The following is a 21,851-nucleotide window of genomic DNA, read 5'->3' on the forward strand; positions in this document are numbered from 1 at the left end:
CGTCCTCTTGCCCAGAGTTTGAGCCATATAAATTGATTTACATTTTCATTTATTTCTATACCAGACATGCGAAGCAGAAAAAGTAGAGATATAGTTTGTCAGGTGAGGCATTCCGTTATGATCCCACTAAAGAGTATAACAAACACAAACACGTTATCATTGGTAAAACGGATCAAGTCTGTATTTTCTGTTGTGCCAAGAAATTCAGTAGAGAATCACCAGGAATATGTTGCAAGAATGGAAAAAATCGACTAACACCGTTGGAAATGCCTCCCCCAGAATTCGTTCATTACATAACTGCAGAAACTCCGGAATAATTCCATTTAATATACTGTTCACTAAGTTTTACCAATTTACTTTCACTTGTTACGTTTTAAACATATCACTGGCATACAATTAACTGTCTGGCAATTTCACTTTTCCTTGATCCGATCTTATATTTTAAAAGTTTCCCTGGCATATATTTAATTTCCAATTTATAGAGAGTAATTCATTTCCTATAAACGTATTTTCCTTATGTGAAGAACGGGCATTTTAGGTACTTTGAGAATTCTGAAACCATCATTTATTTTCAACGATGTCTGGCAATAGACATTATATCTTCTTCTTTTAAACAAACTTGTAATTAAATGTAATGGCTCAGACTCCGTTCCATCGTTGCCTGTTAATTTTCTTTGGTGCTATTTGAGCATAGTGATGCCAAAGAGCATTAAGTAATTTGAAGATGAAACTGACATGTATTCAGCTGTTTGTCAATGTACCTCCCAGAAAAGTTTTCTCAGTAATCTATAATTTTAGTTAATTATGCTTCTGACTAAGTAATTCTTACCGCAACTGTGAAACACGTTTCTTTGTGAAAATAGTGTCGCTACTCTATGTAGACTCTTCTTGAGTTGACATATGGCGATACTCAACCAGGAACAGGTAAACTTCAGGGGCACCATAGAGATAATTGTTTAGATATGGGAGGAGCCTTTAGTAGTAGTAGTAGTAGTAGTAGTAGTAGTACAAATAGTAATAGTAGTAGTTGGTGGTAATAGTGGTAGCAGTAGTAATAGTAGAACAAATTGTAGTAGTAGTAGTACAAACAGTAGTAGTGGTAGTAGTAATACGAACAGTAGTAGTGGTTGCAGTAGTAAGTAGTGCTAGTAGTAGTACAAATAGTAGTAGTAGTTCGGATTCGGTTAGGTTAGGTTAGGTTAAGGTAGATTCTGTTGTTTGGCTCCCATGATGTAGACATAACCCCACCATTTTCCTTTCAAAACATTAAATAGGTTAAGAAGAACCTGAGCATAATGATAATGATACCTGTAAACTTTAATAAAAGAAAATGACCCCGTAATCTTAATGTGTACCTTCCTAGTGGTGCACATTCTAGAACATTTTCGAACCTATAGGAAAATAATATAACATTCTACAACAATTTCGAACATTCTGGAACAGTCTATAACTTCCTGGATCATTCTAAAAAGTTCTAGAGCATCCTGAAAATTCTAGAACATTCTCGAACCTTTGCGAAACTTCTATAGCAGTCTGTAACATTTTCCAAGATTGTTGATAATTCTAGAACATTCTGGAATATTCGATCACTAATGATTTGTGTAGAAAGAAAAGCAACATTGAAATTGAAAATAAAGAATTGCACGCATTGTCGTTAAAATTTAACCCATCTTTTAGCACAGTAACACCGTTGCTAGTCCGTTTTCTCCCTCTAGGATCCCTGCTGGTCCAAACCGAAACCTTCATGGATGGGAGGTATAGGGTTTTAATACCATATATCTCCCATGGAGCTCCGGGTCTTGGTTTCGGAGCCTTTGTGGCACGCATGGACAAACCTCACTTACTTTTATTATATATATTGATTATTCGCTTTGAAACCTGCGTTCCCCAGGTGCAGTTGGGGAGGTGAGAAGAATGCGATAGGCTACTGCTATATATTGGGATAAGAGTCATAAAAGATCAGTAACCAGAGACGTAGCATTCAGTGTGACAATGATTGGGCTGGTCGCTCCAGTCTTAACGTAACATAATAAGTTATCGGTGAATTCACTCCTTGAAACCATCATATACGCAGTGTTCTATTTCACTGAATATAGGACAGCAGATTAAGGGTTCAGTAATCTACAAATTCTTATCTAGTACACATGAATTTTCTAACAAACTTTTGCAGTGTTGAAATTTAAATTGGATATGTATCAATTCTTTAACGTAGCCTATGTTAAGTTTGAGTACGTTTCGCGACATTAGAGTAACACTTGTAAAAATGGTGGTTTATCACCTAATTAGTTTTATTTCCAAGGATGAATCAGAAAGAGTGAATTATTTTTCTTAAAGAATCTCTCTTCCTATGGCGTCGGACTTACATGGCGTGGGGTCTGGGACAAATGTTTCCCTTTTTTCACCCACACGACGTCTGTGCCGTCAAATTACAATCTTCCAGGGCCTGTAAAACATTCTCTACAGATGAAACTAATTCAATATTTGCCACAAGCTCTTCTAAAAGAGATCCGTCAAGGACCGCAAACGATTTCGTTTGGTGCCGACCTAGAAATCAACTAGGGTTATTTTTTAATATATTAGATATTTCTGCAAAATCCTTAGTGTATCAAGAATACCGGCATTCTTGGTAAATGCATAAAGATTTTATCACTGTGCGAAAGTCCGAGCATTGGTCTACCTAATGCATGGTGCATGTGTAATTAGTACTTTACAATGTATGATTGTACTGAGTTTGACGGGCAAACATGCACTTAAGATCTATAGTGACACGTGTACACCACGTACAGAAGTGTTTTGTATGGCGCGATATTTTCTCAATATTGAAACCGGAAGTGGCAGTAGGTTTCTACTACTTCCGGCTGTAGTAGAGATGGGAGTGAAGACTGAATGTGGTCTTTGGACATTTCATTGATTGCAGGAAACAGCTTCTACCTACTTATGACCGCCTTTACTCTATAGCAGTCACCGCTAAAACCGGAAGTTATCAATTTTCTTGCACAGTAAATCGCTTTTTGCTATTAAGAGTTCTATTCTATGGCAATCAAAGTTAAACCCGAAAGTTATTTTTATCTGAAATTTCCGATTTGAATGGAGGTTTAAGAAAGATATTTCCTGTTCGATTTTCTTTCGGTTCAAAAGCGTGTGTGTTCTTTACTAAACCACGGTTTCTGCATTTGCCAAGTATTATTTTGCTCCGAAACTAGCATTGCATTAAGTAATGGAATAGGATCTAAATATTTGAAACAGCAAACAAGGTGTGTTCAAAAGGCTTCACTCCTCTCTCTTATGATTTCCCCTCCTGTTGTTACTTCTAGTGCGTTGTTGCCAAACTCACAATTTTAAGGGACTTGCAAAATTCAGGTGCGCAATTATATTTTGGACAAGTGTACAATGTTATCAAATTTCCCGTAGATTGCTGAACAACATTCGAAGATGATTTGAATTTTCCTTAAAATTTTACAATTATCTAGATGCACGTTCCTCAAATCTTCATTACACCATAACTTTTCATTGTTTATGGCCATTAACAGCTACAACGTATGAAAATAACACCTTCGTCGGGTGAATGAGAAGTAAATCTTTTAGGTATGCTGAAACCCATTTTATAATTGGGAAGCATTCCTTACAAGTAGATAATACTGGTCGATTTTGAGGAGCAATTTACGTTTGTAGTTCTAGATGAAGTACGAAGTTACCATTGGCGAACAGTCAAGCCATTTTACACCCATTTTTGTGTTACTATAAGTTTAATAGTAGTTGGGTGATTCCACGAAAAAGGGAAATTTTCTGTCACGGGCATTTCTTCAAACTACTACTAGAAAGAATCACCTCATTTTTATTTTGTTTGGTAGTAACCGTCACAAAGTAGGTATGCCATGTATAACAGTTTGCAAATATAACACGAAACATACGTAAAAAATTAATTATTACCCAATTTCTCAACACCGTGGGCTGTCACAGACTACAGTTGACTGATTTTAATCAATAAATTACAACTGAAGTCGCAAATCAAACATCATTTAATGGTAATTAAATGGAAGAGAACACTTCAATGTTTCGGTTTTGTGGAAAGTAAATCTTTATAACGATTATTTTGGAAAGCTTGACTATGCTCCGTTTCTGTCACCTCTATTTCGTCTCAACTCCATGGCAATAGAAAAAAAGATCATTGCTCTCAACAGATAGCATGGTCGTCCACATTGGCAACACCCACAAGAAGACAAGGCAGACATGTTTGACTGAAGAACAGAAAAAGTTGTGTGCATGTGTTAAAAGCTATAGGAAAAATATTTTTGTGTGTGGAATGCAGGTGCGTATATTAATTGATTCTCAACACCATGGTATTTATTACTGAATGTATTTGTATGGTATATACCTTCTTTCCCTTGAGGAACCTACGCCTTAACGTAGAAAATTCGTACACAATTACTCACATGTACTGGTTAAAAAGTGGGCCGGTAAAAATAAATTATATTCGATTTTCTCAACTCCATGGTTCTCAACTCCATGTCCATCTGAAAACTAAGGAATCCACGGTGTTGAGACAAGTCACGGAGTTGATAATCCTGTAGTGTTTGTTATGCTCATGCTCTTCCAAATATTTGTTCTTTCAATATATTGATAGAAATAAAGCTCGTTTATGGTCTAGTGACTGGTATGCTCGCCTTTCGTGCGTGGTTCTGGGTTTGTTTCCCGGTGGAAGCTCAAAAATTAATGGTGTTTACTTCGCACAGTAAGGCAATTAAAAAACTCATTTGAGTAGAGATGTACTGAAACCTGATCGCGCAGACCATCGCAACGGTCGTAGGAGACGACACGCTGACCACGTGTCATTCACACTCAAAGACGGCTGGAGGGTCCTAGCCCATTTAAGGAGTGTTTCGCGGAAGTTCAGATTTGGGGCTGTCAGGTAGCCGGAAGTAAAACTTCAGTCAAGTCAAGATGGATGGTATCTGTTTTTAAGCTATTGACGTCTGAATCTTATGATCAACTAATTGTTTTCTTTTCAGAGATTGTCGAAGAGTCTGAGGGCAATATGCGGACAGTCAATTTTATGACGCGGATCGGGAGGAATTTCTCCTGGCCTACTAAACCTGACGTTTAAAAAACGTTGGCAGTTGTCATTCTGTGTAGACTAGAACAGCCCTTCCCTGTTTCCTCAAGACATTTCCTTCATTGGAGTGGAAAATGAGGGCTACTTAACAAAGAACATCGAATTATCCAAAGAAAACAGAAATGATGAGTGCCTTACACTGTCATTTAGTGTGCATTATACAGGGCGTTTCAAACAATACCGACAACGTTTGGGAGGTGATTTCTAACACCAAGATAAGATAAAAAGTATAGACCAATCTGGGTGCACAAATGCTTCCTTTCGCAGTTATAGGCTGCCGAAAACATGAAAAAAAAAAATTAACTTTGAAGGTAAAGGTCCATCGCATAAAACTATGGGACCTACCGTAGTCGGGTCAGACTTCACTTAGGAATTAGTATGTGCGCTATCCAAATATCCATGTTTCAGAATCTTGCGGTACTTCCACAACAACTTTTATAGAAGTAGTTGGTGAGTACTTCAGATTATACGCCCGTAACCAAACTCCCTCTATAAAAATTGCTTCGTGAGTACCTCAGGATTTTGAAACATATTTTTGGATAGTGCACATATTAGTTCCTAAGTGAAGTCGTGACCCGACTACGGCAGATCTCATAGTTTTGGAGCTATGGACCTTTAAAGTTCATTTTTTTTTCATGTTTTCGGCAGCCTATAACTCCGAAAGGAACATTTGTGCACCCAGTTGTCTATAATTTTCGTCTTATCTTGGTGTCAGAAATCAGCTCCCAAACGATGTGTGTATTGTTTTGAAACACCTTGTATATATACCAAATATACGATACAAATACACTTACCAAATGTTGAAAAAGTATTGCACTTTCGACGTGTGGACTTGATCACACAGAGAAGACAAACGGTTTACATAAGCTCAGAAAACAAATGAAGTAGACAATAGACAGGTTTAGTGACTACTTCGTCTGTTTCGTAAGCTTATGTAAAAAGTTTGTCCTCTCCATATGATAGTCAACATATTGAAAGCGCAATAATTTTTCAATATTCGATAAGTGTATGTGTATTTCTTTTTTCTTATTTACGTCACACACACACACACACACACACATATATATATATATATAATATACACTCAATTTTGGAACCTTCATTAGATATATTTTCATATGCTTGCAGTATTTTCTGGAGTATTTTTGTATAACAAATTACGTGTCTAGTTTCTTAGAATCTTATTCAACATAAGGAGAATAATTCTAACTTACAAAAACTATTGGAAAATTATTTAAATTTTTATGTAAATTATAAGCTTAATCACTTATAAACCAAAACTTATCACCCAGATGTATCACGTTTCTCAACTCCACAGCAATTTTCAACTCCGTGTTAACTTATCTCAACTCCGTGACCTATGGTCTCAACTCCGTGGGTGCTGAAAAGTTTATTATTTTTTATTTACTACACCAATAACGATTCAGCTCTGCTGAACACCTAATTAACATGTACTTAGTAGTAGTAAGTGCATGTGATATTTTTATTGAAATAGGCGACCATCAACGGAACAAAAATTTTCCAAGTGAAAATTTCCCTTTTTCGTGGAATCACCCAGTTATGAAATAGACTGCGTGTGTTTCAAGTGACCATTTAGAATAAATCATTATTGGTGACTGTATATTTCAGACGTAACTTACTGCATAGTTTGAAAAAAGTTTCAGATCAGTAAGTCAACAGGAAAATAAGAATTTTAGGAATGCTCCAAAAAATGGAGCAAAAGATTGCGATCTTGGCCAATAATTAGTTTTTGTATCAGGGGCCACAAAATTTTTGAACGGTCCGTATTTTTTTACACGTGAAGCACACATAAGCACGTGAAGTGATAGTTTGGGTTTGACTACACTATATGTAGTTGTCCAGATATAAGGCCTACAAGAAAAGTTTTCTCTGAATTATATTGGCTCTTTTGATCCAAAAAGAGGGACAGAGAGGAGTAGTGGAGATGTGTGGTTAATTGCCGCTAGCTTACAAATTAACTGTTCCCTTCAACCAACATACTACTCTTCTTTATCAATAAACCTTAGTATACTCATTTTCCATTGTTTGGTGAAGTAATGATGGAACTTTTTCAAGTTTCACTTCCTTAAGCACCGCCACCATTTTGTCCTTTAGTCTGAAAGAACACCATCTTCCATAGTCGGAAAGAGTTCCCTTCGATGCGGATTTTACATTTGATTATTGAAGGAAAGGAATCTCATGGCGGCTAAATCCGGTGAATGAAAAATAGTTCCAGCAGTAGGATTTTTGTAACTGCCAGAGGCTGCTTCACGGACAAAGCAATGTATGATGGACCATTAGCGTGGTGCAGAATCTCTTCATTGTTATGCCCTTCTTCCTCAGATATTGACCAGCACCTGTGGTTGCGAAGTCCTGTGTACCGTAGTAATTTCTCTAGTGTACTAGAAATGGAAAAAAAGCTGAAATCCGTGAAGCGCTCACCTGAAGCAGATTGCTTTATACGTTGGTCCTATGTTCATGGATTTCCTTGAAACACACTCATAATCTTACGTCCTCTACTTCGCAGTTTTACTAATAATTTCACTAGGTTTTCATGTATAATGAGTAACTTACTAAAAAACAGAACATAATCACAAACTAAGAAACTATACAGAGCTTTGTGCTTTATCAGATGGAGAGGGAAACAAATAGGGAGAAAAGACTGAGAATCATCCAAGTGGGCTGTCACGTTATTGTTACTAGGCTGGTAACACTATCACGTGATTCGCCATTCCAATATGGAAACATTATTTCTCAGCATATTCTCTCTTCCCTATTTTTCATTTTTTACCTTATTTCCCTCTCTTTCTGATGAGATGGCCTAGCGAAAGCGTTAGCAGTTTGCTTTTTAGTGTTATTCTGTTTTCGCTATTCCGTGGTAGGTGCATTATATAATATGCATGGTGATTCAGAAGTCTTGACAACTTGTAAGTTGAAACTGACTGTAGGGATTGAAACAAAATCTGCGTAATTACTATTGAGGATGAAGCTGTACTTAACGGGACATAGTGCTCTTATGCTGACCATCTTGAATATAACTGTAAAAAAAGAAGAAAAAATGGAAAGGGGAGTCATAAGTCAGAAATTCTTCAAAAACACGAATCTGATTGTTTTTACTAACTTTATTCGTATAAGAATGATTCACATTATCAATGTGAGAGATCAGTGTTAACGACTTCGCCATTTTATCGTTGTAAGTGAATCAGAATGGCACTAATCTTTCAACTTTTGCATTGACATTGTGTCAATGAATGTCGGGCCCAATACCCGATTGATTGCTGCCGAATTCAATACACTGCATCCAGAATTTCCATCCATATCACACAGTACCGTTAGATTCTGACCAAAAAGAGTGAAAACAGGTTCCGTATACAAGCCATGCGGTGGACGTCTGAGGACACTACGGGTAAGGGAACATCAACTACTTTCTTGGCAGTATTTGTCAAAAGTTCGACATGCAGCACCTGGTATGTAGCACGTATCAGTGGTGTTGCGAGCCAGACTATTCAGTGCGACCAGTGGTACCCCTAAAAGTTGCAATTACAAGAAAATATAACGAATGACTATCCCAGTACGTAATTCGAGTTCCGTCAATGAGCCCTAGAACAGTACCATGTTAATTCACAGTTTTGCAAAATACACTGTTCATTGACGAGGCACCATTCGTTCTGATTAGCGAGGTAAGCAGATCCATCGGTACTAAAGTTCATTCAATGAACCTTCTGATCCTGATGTAAACATTGCAGAACTGTATTACTCCGCCACTCACCGGATGATTGGCTATCGGTCAGCGCTTCTTTCGAGAAGCACGTGCTTGTACCCTGTCGATGTTTTACTTATTGCCCGCATGTGACCATATTGTTAACTGTGATTCGCGCTAAAGTTGGCTCAAAACCACTTTCAATGCATGCGTATTCTCTTTTATTGCATTAATTCAATTTAGTTCTTAGATAAAGTGTTGTCTAATTCTAAGGAATTCTGGTAATGAGCCTTATAAGCAAGGACTATTTTCTTCTGCCGCATTTGTGTTCTAAGGCTCTGTAATCAATAAAATCAAACAATCACCACGTGTATTTGTTTACATGAGGTACTGAACATTCCTTGAATGAACTTGTCAGACGAGAACCCACTCACTCAAAACAAGGATATTGCCGTCTACTGCATCTAGAGATGCAAGGGCTCGGAAAAACTGCTTTAAAAAAAAAAAAAAAAAAAAAACTTTTTTCTGCTTCGCTTTTTGTGCTTGGGAAATTTTCGGCTTTTTCCAAAATTTTGCTTTAAATTGAGAAAGCAGACTTTGTTTCGCTTCTCTACAGAACAAGAACTCATTTGAGTAGTGGTTGATGTAGATAATAATATAGAACCTCTAAAATAAAACATGAATTTCGAAAAGAGTTTTTTAAAGTTCTTAACATTTACATTATGAATTCCAAAGGATTAAAGAATATATATATACTGTATATAATTTTTTAACTTCTTATACACAAAAATAAGTACTTTTTTAAAAAAAAAGATACATAAATAACTAGCAAAATTGTATGTAGTATTTTTACTTCAAAATACCCTCTTTTTGAAACAAAAAATAAAGCATAAGAGAAATACATTTATATGATGATCTTAAAAGCTGCACATCAAGAGCTTGGTTTCGGGTGGTTCTATACATTCAAATTTTTAAGTTTTAACTTTCACATACATTGTATGAATATTTCGAAAAATTTTTCATTCATTGATCACATACGTAATAATGTTACCACCTATCAGTGCTTGAAATCTGCAAAATCGGTAAAATTCCGAATTTTACAATGCACTGATTGTTTCTTAAGCTTGTTCAGAATCGGGAAAGTACCAAATTTTCTGTTAATGGATCATATGCGTAATAGACTGTTCACCTGATCGTGCGGTTTCCTAGACTTATAACGACCATCACGGTTTACCCAGTCCTGAAGATTTCTGAATTTTTAACGATAGGAATTCAACATATCATTACGTTTTTTTAAGAGAGGAAAACTATGGAATAGATTTAAGAAGAGTGGAAAGAATCAATCACTGTTCTAACTCACAAGAAAGGCGACAAAACTTATTGTAATAATTATCGAGACATTTCTCTTTACATTCTATTAACAAGATTGATTCCATACGCAGATGAAATTATTGGAGATTAACAGTGCGGATTTAGGGAAATCGATCAACTATCGACCAGATATTTACTACTCGATAAATACTTGAAAAGAAATGAGCATATATTACCCAGCTGTTTATTGGTTTTAAAAAGGCTTACGACTCGAATAGGAAGGAAACATTGTACATATAGGGTGGAGCGAAAAAATTTTTTTTTCGAAATGCGAATTTGGATAGGGGGCAAAAGTTGCATCATATCATAATACTTTACCATAGAAAATTTCAGCTCTCTGAAATAATTTTTAGCCGGGGCGCAAGGGGCCTTAAGTTTGCGATTTTGTAAATAAATTTCCATTTACTATGTACTTATTTGGCAGATCTTCGCTGGAAGCAGACTGTAAGTTTTAGTGTAGATAGGGTGCAAAAGATGCATCCTGTATCAGTAGATAACAATAACTTTTAATTCACTAAAATTATTTTTAGCCGGGGCGCAATGGCCCTGGAATTCGGGAATAATTAGACGAAAAGTGATCAACTATAAGCAATTTGCTAGTTTGCCGTAAAGAAGTTTTTTTGCTATTTAGTAACAGTCTTTTTCTGGTATAATGAACTTGTTGGCAGTACTAAGTCATTAGTATAATAGTTTGGTGGGTGGAGATAAGAGGGTACAGAACAAAATCAGGGCGCGCGCTCGTGCAGGTGCTAAAGTCTTGTGCAACTGTTTGGCAGCTTGAGGATTGTTATTAGTGTGTTGTACTTGTGCTCGGGGCACGTGTCTGGTTAGGGGCCGTGTTGCTACGTTAGTGATTTGATTAGTTTTGCGCTTTTGTAGTTACTGATGGCTTTATTGTCTACCACTGTATTATAGCCTAACATCTGGTGTTTTGTTTCGTGCTATAAAGAAGAAAGATGGCAAAATAAACCAGGTAGAATATCTCAAGAGCACAAGAGATGTTTCGTAGTGCCAAAGGTCGCGACTGGAGAACGCTTCCAACTTACGAAGACGTTATGGCATGTTATTTATTTACGCGTCAGCAGCTGAAGGGGGCGGGACCAGCAGAGAATTTGGTTTCCTCGAAGGTAGCAGAAAGGTTGGAAGACATTTGGTAACGTGTTTCAATTCCTGTTGTTTCGCTTGGCCATGTATCAATAGTGATCAACAGTTACCACAGGAAACTGAAAATATTTTTAAAATTGGCAGTAAGAGGGAGCATAAAAGAAGAAATAAATTACAAGAATTGAAGAAGCAGGGCAATAAGCCATTTGATATAGCAGCTTGCAAGTGTTTAGATTTCACGGTGTGTCGTTGCACAGGACACTCAAAATGCCTGAATCGGAGAGTGTTTTATCAGACCAAAGGATGAGTAGAAAAATGGTAATCGGTGGTATTGATGTTACTTGGACAAAGAAAAGAGAAGAAAGGAAAGCCAAAAATCAACTAGCGGTCAAACTTTTAACCAGAACAGTACCAGTTACATTATTGAATCTTTAGACTCCTCGTCATCTTTGGAAACAAAAAACGAAGGCAATAAAGAACACGCTAAAGCTGGAGGAGATCCTGATTTTAGTTGGAAGTATCCTTTAAAGACAAGAACGCAATCACAGATTAGATGCATAGAAATGAGAAAATTCCTCCCAACATTAGCAAAAGTGAAGGAGAAAGCCGGCGTGACTGGAAGAAAAATTGCAGCAATTGCTACTGAAGTTTTGGAAGATTTTAATATTATAAGTCCAGAGCAGCTGCAAAACATAATTGATAGAAGCAAAATACAAAGAGAGATTGCCAAAAATCGTAAAAGTGTAAGAACTGAAGTGACTGTTAATAAAGAGAAACCTTGTACCATCTATTTTGATGGGAAGAAAGACCAAACACTCGCAATGTCCGGCTCCGGAAGTCATAGAGATATGAAGAGGAGAGATTGTTATTGTGTCCGTGAAGAAATACATTTCTCAGCCATGCTTCTTTGACCGTTTCAGCATTAGCAAAGAATACGGCTAATTCCATCTGTCGGGAATTACAAGAAAATAATGTGGACCTATGAGATATGGTAGCTATCGGCTGCGATGGTACTAATACTAATGTTGGGTCAAAAGGATGATGATCGAAAAGAGTGCTCGAAAACCATTTAGCCATTTATTGCACATCATTGAACTACTACTTCATCATTTACTGAAAGAAATCGATGATGTGACTACTGGTACTTTGTCTGGTCCTATTGGTAGATCCTTGGTGAATTGTGAAACGAATCCAGTGTGCACCTTCGGAAAGATTTCTTCAGAACTCCCTACATACCTAAACGTGCGTCATCTCAGTTATGATCAAAGATATTTGTATGAAATATGTCAATCTGTCGTAAGAGAAGGCTGTGATAAAAACCTACACAGGAAATTTGCGCATATTCGCTGGTTAACAATGGCTTGTAGACTTTCGCGTCTATATATATCAATGCCAAATTCTTCAGAGAAGCTCTAAACTCTCGTTAAATTCGTAGTAAAATTAGGTCTTTATGTACCAGTGTGGTTCAGCATAAAACTGAAACCTCTTGCCAAATACGGAGCTAAACGTTTGTTCTTGACCATAAGACTTTCGAGATGTTTACAAGAACCATACAAGACTTTTGTCAATAAAGTAATTTCCAGAAATGCATTCTATGCGAATTCTGAAAATATTCTTATTGCCATGATTGGTGACTAGCCTCAGATCAGCTACGCGAATCCTTGCTACCGATAAAATCCGCCTATCCAGAAAACAATGTAAACGTGAAGCTCGTTCCTTCCAAGTGCCAGTGTTAAACTTCGAGGCTAGTAATTACACAGCAATGATAAACTAAAATGGGTGTAACAACAGAACCGCCAATACTGACTCATATCACAGATGACAAATTGCGAGAATTTGTTCTTGAGAAAGTACAAATATTGATATCCCTGAGTTTCCATGTTATATTCAAGCAGTGGGAAGATTAGTGAAAATACTTAGTGAAGGTTCGTCAGTGTGAGCCAGGAGAGATTTCTTTATTCGTTCCAAATTTGATTTAAGAAAATACATGACTACTTTTCAGATAAAGTCGCAGTATTTTGCTTGAAGACGTGAATGAAATTTATGAAACACTCAATCTAATACTGGTGGTAAGTGGGATGGAACTCGACGGTAGGCACCTCCATGTGGTGAGTTCTGGGTTGATGTAGCCTGTAACATAGAATATGAACTTCGATAGCTTTAGAAATACATTTGGACACAACAAATCATAATACCTTCAAATTAGTCTCCTTCAAGCGAAGAGCTGCCTAATAATTATACAAATGAACAATAAACGTGTATTTATTTACAAAACCTATCAAACTTAAAGCCCATTGCACTCCTGCTAAAGAATATTTTAGAGAATTGAAATTTCCGGTGGTAAAGTGCTACAATATGATGCAACTTTTGCCCTATATCCGAATTCGAATTTTAAAAAAATAAAAATTTGGGCTCTTTTCACTCATTTATAAACTCGATCAAACTTAAGGCCCATTGCGCCCCGGCTAAAAATTATTTTAAAGAATTGAAATTTTGCATGGTAAAGTACGACGATATGATGCAACTTTTGCCCCCTATCCAAAATCGAATTTCGAAAAAAAATTTTTTTTGGCCTCTTTTCACTCCACCCTACAACATTCTTACAAAATTCGGAATACAGAAAAAGCTAGTTAGATTAATTAAAATGTGTTTATAAATGAATCCCAAAGTAAAGTCCGAGCAGAAAAATTCTTGTCCATGAGCTTTCACGTCGAGAATGACCTGAAACAAGAGGATGCGTTATGGCCATTATTGTTCAGCTTTGTTCCGGAGTATGCTATAAGGAAAATTAAAGATAGCAACCAAGCCCTAGAGCTGAATTGTATTCACCAGGTTACGGCGTATGCTGATAATGTAAATTTAATAGGGAATGATAGGAGAACAATAGAAAGAAGTGAGGTCTTATTAAATGCTCGCAGGGACATGGGTTTAGAAGTAAATGTAGAGAAAACTAAATACACGGAAGTTCACCGGGATCGTAATATGGCAAATTATGGATGCGTTAAAATATCAAATAATACTTTCGACAAAGTGGATACTTTCAAATATCTGGGATCAATATCACCAGACTAAAATCATATCAACAAAGAAATTAAATGTCTACTGAAATCAGGAAATTCGTGTTATTATTCAGTTCAAAGTATTTTGTCGTCTCGAATTCTGTCGAGGAATTTAAAGCTTAAAATATATAAAACGATAATCATGCCTGTTGTGTTTTATGGCTGTGAAACATGGTCGCTTTAGGGAAGCACGCAGACTGAAAGTATTTGAAAATAAAATCCTGAGACGAATATTCGTACCCAAGAGGAACGGGATGAGGGGAAACTTCGTAACGAAGAACTGCATAATTTATACGGTTTACCAAACATCGTTACGGTCATCAAATCTAGGAGACTCAGGTGGGCAGGTCATGCAGCCAGAATGGAAGAAGGTAGGAACGCTTTCAAAGTTTTAACTGGAAATCCAAACGGAAAACGTCCATTAGGAAGACTTAGGCGCAGATGGGAGGACAATATTAAAATGGATGTCGCAGAAATAGGAATGCAAAGTAAAAGGAGAGCTTTTGTGAACGCGGCATTGAACCTTCGGATTCCATAAGCCATAGAGAGAGAAAATATATTTAAGTTAAGCACAACTGCACAACAACCGCGGTGGCTCAGTGGTAGAGCGTTCACCTCCGGTGCTTGGGGTCCCTAGTTCGATCCCAGCTCGCGCCGTGTGGACTTTGTGGTGGACAAACACCGTGCTCGTGGGTTTTCCCGGGGTTCTCCCGTTTCCTCCCACTTGCTTCACTCCACCATTTCATTCATCTCTCATCATCACCGTCTCCTTTAGCCTAACCGGCATAACCGTGGGACGTAAAACTCAAAGATTTCATTTCATTTCAATACAAGAAACGTTAAAAACAAGGGGAAAAAAGAGGCAAAATAAATTGTAGATCACCACATTGACCTGCTGTAGCCACAAGAAATCAAAACATTCACGTGGGAAGAAAATAGTCTTTTGAATGCGAAGCACTCAGGCCCGTAGCCAGCCTGATTTCTTAGAGGGGCAGAAGTGAATACTGAGGGGGCAATGATTAAGACACGACACAACACCATAAAATTGTATACTTATTATTTACAAAATCTGTAACATCTATAGTTTCTTTTATGCATAATATCCTGTATTGACAATATTACAGTACACAAATTCAAGATTAAGAACATTGATCATTAACATACAAAGATTAAAAAAAAAAAAAAAAAACTGCAATGCAATACTATTGAGGGGCTTGGGACAATATAGTGCTATGGTAAACGTAGATTAGGAACGTCATTGTACATCGCATTTACACTAAACAAAAGCTAATTAACTGAATGTTAGAGTGAGCACATGACCCATTAATAAGGATTGTTCCATTTGCAGAAAACAAAATATTATAAACAGAATATTTTGACAGATTTGTTTGTCACAACAAGACAGCCCAATTAACTTTTATTGTATAATGGTATCATTATATATTCATTAGAATTGATTTGTGTTTCTATCTAAATAAATATATATATTCCTTCACATTCTCATTTGTAGAAGGCCAACTTGTTTGTTAAAATTTAGCGTCTTTTTCTTTCAGTACCGAGGCTATAAAAAACGCGAAGCTTGCAGTTTAAAGTGGAATACGAACCACCACATTCCTCTCGATTTCCACGGGTATCGAACCCCGAGATCACATTCAAACACGCGCGCTCTATTCACTAGACGAGCGGTAAGGGCTATTTTGTAGTATTGTTTTACAAATTACTAATTTCTCGTAAACCTTGATTGCAGCTTTTTGTTTGTATTAACTCCTAAGAATGATAAGATAAAAAACGCTGAGACCAAAGCACTTGCATTTATTAATAGAAAAACTTAGAGAATATTACTATATATGTATATGAGACATTACAGTTTATTTATATTCACAACTAACGTTGTGGACTATGATACTGTTGTTCGGAAGTGCACCTGGTATTCTTGGATGCTTGTTGTGGTGGTTGCAATAACACGGCATGGTTTCAAATTCTTGAAATGGGTAAAGGTAGTTGAAGATGTTTGGTGCATCTAGCAGAGGAACCTAATTTTACACATAAATGGGTAGAATTCGCAAAGTTGAATTTAATTTGGTAATTATAATAGCAAGAATTTCACTGGTTTTGTGTCAGTCTGAAAATTTTCTTCAGCGTGTTTTTTAGAAAGGACAAAAAATAATTTAGAAGGGGTTGTGCCCCCTCTAGCCCCTCCCTGGCTACGGGCTTGGAAGCACTTTTTAACCATTTTCTTTCTCTCGCAGATTTTTTTTACAAAAATAAAATAAAATAAACATGCTTAAAACAAGTCTTAAAAAATACACGTGTTTAAAACAAAATGTTTAAAATTGCTACCTTTGTCACTCTCGCCACACACAATCGAGAACCAAGAATTTGTCATCTTTATCAGAGGTTGCTCCTTTTACACTATTACAGTCTGTGCTCAATTCAGTGCACACGGCTTTCCTACTGCTTCGCACATGCTACCGAGTTTTCTCTATTACCAGCAGCCTGGCACCGAGGTCGCCATCTGACCGTTGCCAACCCAGACATTGACGTATTTTCGGCTCCAGTTGTTTCCATTAAATTGATTGGTAGTATCTGCGTATTGGATAACACAGAATAAGCATTAATTTCGAGACTTTATGAATCATGGTTGACCTTTGAAATGTGTAAATGTTTCAGATAGAAGTGATATAAATGCTTGCCTTTAATTTTCAGATGGCTGGAACAATCAAAGCCATCCTTTTCAGAAGCTTGAATTTGGAAAGTGGCAAATTACTGTACCTCCAAACCCAGATGGTTCATGTCCTATCAAGCATTTGTCCGAAATTAAGGTAGGCTTTCTAAACTATAGATCAAGTTTCATTAATTTCATGATATTTGAAGTATTGCTCGTTTATTGGTGTTTCATGCAGCTCAACCTAACAGTGAATTTTATTTAGTGAAATATTGTTTGTTGAATCAATTAATTCAAGATAGATTACAGAAAGTAAAAGTTTCGTTTCGGGTTGAGAGATTTTTCTCACAATACTCTTTATCAACAAATGAATGTCTTTCATTACTTACTAGGATAGTACTGGAACCTGCTTTTAGTTTGGTGTTAGTAATGTGTAATTTTAAGTAATATCATTTTCTTTCCTTAGCTTGTCATTAGAACACAATCTGGTGAACTTGTATACCGCCTTTCTCCATGGGCACCGTATGTTGTGCAACCTCCTAAAACTGAAGGATATACGTTTAAGCAGATAGTATGGCATCCATCCCCAGAACAGGTAAGGAAATACCTAATCATTTTAGATCTTATATTGACTCAGGTTATGAGAGTCGTAACATAAAAACACACTTAGCGGAAAGCAGTATAGTGTACCTTTTTATATATATATATAGTGTGTGTGTGAGAGAGAGAGAGAGTGATTGAGTATATATGTGTGTGTAACACAATGAAATGTCTAATTTTACGTCCCACGATTATGCACCGAGACTAAGGGAGACGGTGGTGGTAAATGAATGAAAATGGTATAATGACGTGAGATGGAGCAAACGGGAGGACCCACGCACATGGTGTTTGCCCACATCAAAGCTCACTTGACGCAAGCTGGGATCAAGCCAGGGACCTCACGCACGAGAAGTGTGTGTGCATGTGTTCGCAAGATTATCTGATAAGGAGGCGGACGAATCGGAAAGAAGACAAAGAAAAGTAAGTAAATTCAAAGGTACTGACATAGTTTTTCTATATCCTATTATAGATTTATTTCAAAACGTGTTCATCGAATTTTTGCTGACAATTGTGAGCATTGTCAAGCCGCATTTAAAACGCAAAAGTGTCAGTGTAAAGGCGCAAGAAGTTCGTATTACTAGTATAAATATTTTGTTTTTTATTTCCAGTGTAATTAATTTCCATACATACTATCATCACTACAACTTCTTACAATGTGTCTTCACAATGCTTACGACTGTCAGCGAAAATTCGATGTTTATCATGAGATGAGATTTTTTTTCCTAACTAATCTGTAACAGGGTACAGGAAAGGAAGGTTATATTTTTAAGTTCTTTGTAAATCTGTTCTTCAAGTGGCTTACATTACTACAAAAAGTAGGTGGCGCGGTGGCTCAGTGGTAGAGCGTTCACCTCCGGTGCTTGGGGTCCCTGATACAATCCCAGCTCGCGCCATGTGGACTTTGCGGTGGCCAAACACCGTGCTCGTGGATTTTCTCGGGGTCCTTCCGTTTCCTCCCACTTTCTTCATTCCACCATTTCATTCATTTCTCATCACCACCGTCTCCTTTAGCCTAACCGGCATAAGCGTGGGACGTAAAACCAAAAGATTTCATTTCATTACAAATGACCCCCACCTCGACGCTTCAAAGCTATTGATCTATTCATAGTTTGTTCTTTTTCCTTATTTTTTCATACTCTTAGTTGATGAAGCATGTAGTGAGAGTTCTTATAGTGTGTATGTACAACCGTTTGAACACAGGTGACTTTTGATCAGTTGAAATAGTGTATATAGGCCAATATTATATAACTAAAACGAGCTGAAATACCCGTTTTTAGCACGAGGAGAATAGGTGTATGAAACATATTTGAATCCTCTTCCCCCTTAGGATACACATTTCAGTGAGAGTGTAATGATAATCCATAAGATACTCTACTTTTGAGTAAATTTTGAAATACCCTACACTCATAGAATATTCCGTTTTGCCAAACCGGAAAACTGTGAATTCGACACTGTTATTTTGAATGTTTTTTCACCTATTCTCACCTGCCATGACGATGGGGCTGAACGTGGAATTAAACAGCAACGGGGATGTCATTATTCATGTTAGCAATTCCGAACACTATGAATTCAACACTAACATAGTTGTTTTTTTTTTTCTTCGATTACTTTTACATATCAGCCCATTCCAACTCTGTAAAACGTTAGGGGCGTCTTACCCACACTGCGGGTTCAACTTGGACTTAATGGCATCGAGTGTGTCAATATTCATATGTGTAGTTTTCAGATATTTTTTAAGTCACACCTATCTACGCCTACTCTGATAGAGCTACAAATATCTTACTCAACAGCAATTTTTCTCAGATTGTAAATCATACGTGTACCCAGTGTAGTTGAAATAACTTTACGCGTTTGTTATGGTGGAACATACATACATACACACAGATTGTTATGTATATACAGATGCATGAGCACAGAAGACAAAGAACTGTGTAGAAAAAGTAACGAAACGCAAAGGCTTTGACATTAGCCCTTGTTACAAAATAAAGAACTGAGTAGTATAAATAACAAGCAACGCCTTCGGCATTACCCAATCACAAAGTAAAGTACCCCGTAGAATAAATTAAGGACAGACAACGCTTTCAGCGTTGCTCTTGTAAATTCTCGGGTCAGCTGACATCCCCGTTCTTGTCTAAGCTTTGGCTTGAGTAAGCAAAGGATTGACACACAACAGCTAATCAAGCGCGAAAACACAGTAATTGACGATGAACCTCGATGAATTCGACAGTATTCTCGATTATCTTAGGCATTTTATTTTTCACCTCTTCTCACTCTCCATAGCGATGGAGATAAAATTTGGACTAATTTCGTCATTATTTTTATACTCTCCCTCTTCTCATATCCCGTAGGGGCGCTAGGAGGTCTTACACACACTGGAAGCTAATTTGAACGGTATCGAGTCTATCATCATCAATCCAGATAACGATTGATTCGACACCTCGAAGTCTTTTTCAAATATTTTACATGACACTTTTCCCCAGTAGGCGTGCCGATGGAGGCTGAACTTGGACTTACGCGGCATCAGGTGTGTCACGTTCATCTGAGCGACCCCGAAAACTATAGATCAATTAATCTTCATTTTTAATTATTATGGCACCTCTCGCACTCTCCCCTAGGAGTGGAAGCTAAACTTGGACTTAAAGGGCAGCGGAACTGTCACCAATCAATTTACGGTCCGTGAAAACTATGGATTTGACACTAATATTGTTGTTTTTAATTATTTTTACGTGTCACCATTTCACATATTCACACCCTTGCAAGGTGTAGTGCTTGTGACTATGAACAGAAATTTAGTCCCGTGGGCACATTAGTGATACAGTGTTCGGGATGGTGTCAATGAGGTCGTCTGGGTACAGGTATTAATAAAAGTGATGGTGGACATCTGGGTTGTGCGACTTGGGCGGGGGGAAAGGGTGTTTCAATATGGCCGCCGTAGCGGAAGTTTTTCACACAAATTATACCATATTTCAGAAAGTAATGATCCGATTTCAACAAAATTTGGGTCAAACTGTAGGTTTTCAAGGTCGAAAAGAACATATTTTGTCATAAGAACTATGTATAACCATATCCAATCTCCGTTTGATAACCGCACATAATGTCAACAGTTTTTTTTATTTTTTATTTATTTATTTATTTTTTTTTTTTTATAACCGAAACAAGAGCTTTTGCTCTATAATTACTTTGTTATTATTGCAGTTCTACCTGCGTTCATTAAGCTCAAGGCGATGAATATGCTTATATTCATGAAATGCTTTATAAATATTAACAGTTGAATAATAGGTGGCGCCATGTGTTTCTACAACTTTAAAAATAATATTTAACGATTCTAGGTACTGCAATAAGCACATTTGCTATAAATTATTTTTGTTAATGTTGTTTTAACTAGATGCAAGATCAGTTTTGTAAAATTTTTGTTTTACAAACTTGAAGATGTCACAATTATTTCAACAGTTGCGATTTTATAACAAAGAATATGTGTGGGTAATCATTGTGATCCAATGCATACTAATTTGTCTAATATTGTAAAGGGGTAATAAAAGGGGTATCCATCCATATAGAGCGAGAAGGCCGAAGAAAGTTCTTCAGAGGTAAGAGAAGGGACGCAAACGTGCTTTTTCTCTAGGTTTTCGTGATTAGTAAGGTGCATACGAAGTAACTCATCATACGAGTGTTGGAGTGTATCAGAGACAATGCAGTCTCTTGTGCAAGTCGTAAGCGTAGAAAAACTGCTCGACCTGACTGTTTTATTTGTGAGTGTTCAACGAAAGAGGAAGTAGTGCAAAATCCAAGTGAACAGACATATGCAATGTTATCTGAATCCATATCCAGCCTTGCGTCTTGGAATGATAACGATGGTTTACGTCTTTTTCAAGCTCTCCAGAATTATGTTTCTGCTTTGAACTTGAAATCGTTTGATGTTCACTGGCATTTATCTTGTTACAAATCGATAACTCTCAAGAAGAAACGGGAATTGGCAGAAGCCCGCTTTGTAAGGCAGTCAGTATGAACAGGATGAAAGCCAAGGACAAATAAAGAATCCGAAACATTGGATGATCAGACAGTAAGATGCACTCGCCAACGCATACCTACTTATGACAAATACCGGTGCTTCTTTTGCGATAGCAAAGAAACTAGAAAACATCCCCTTCGTCATGTTTCATATGACACTGGTGGATCCAATCTTCGGGAGGCTGTAGAACTAAGTGGAAATGATACGTGGATGGTGAGGCTCAGCGAATG

At 37.1% G+C, this 21,851-nt stretch overlaps 1 protein-coding gene across 1 annotated transcript in view; it reads left to right on the forward strand.

The window, feature by feature from the left end:
* Positions 1-21,851, forward strand: part of AGBE (1,4-alpha-glucan-branching enzyme) — a 99,901-nt gene that overhangs the window by 14,328 nt on the left and 63,722 nt on the right. Inside the window, exons 3-4 of the mRNA XM_081762544.1 lie at positions 17,054-17,169; positions 17,479-17,607. Of these exons, the coding sequence (XP_081618670.1) occupies positions 17,054-17,169; positions 17,479-17,607 (245 nt within the window). The remainder of the gene's footprint in view (positions 1-17,053; positions 17,170-17,478; positions 17,608-21,851) is intronic.

Source organism: Thermobia domestica, chromosome 6 (genome assembly GCF_964235325.1).
Source record: "Thermobia domestica chromosome 6, izTheDome1.hap1.1, whole genome shotgun sequence".
NCBI classification, from domain to species: domain Eukaryota; kingdom Metazoa; phylum Arthropoda; class Insecta; order Zygentoma; family Lepismatidae; genus Thermobia; species Thermobia domestica.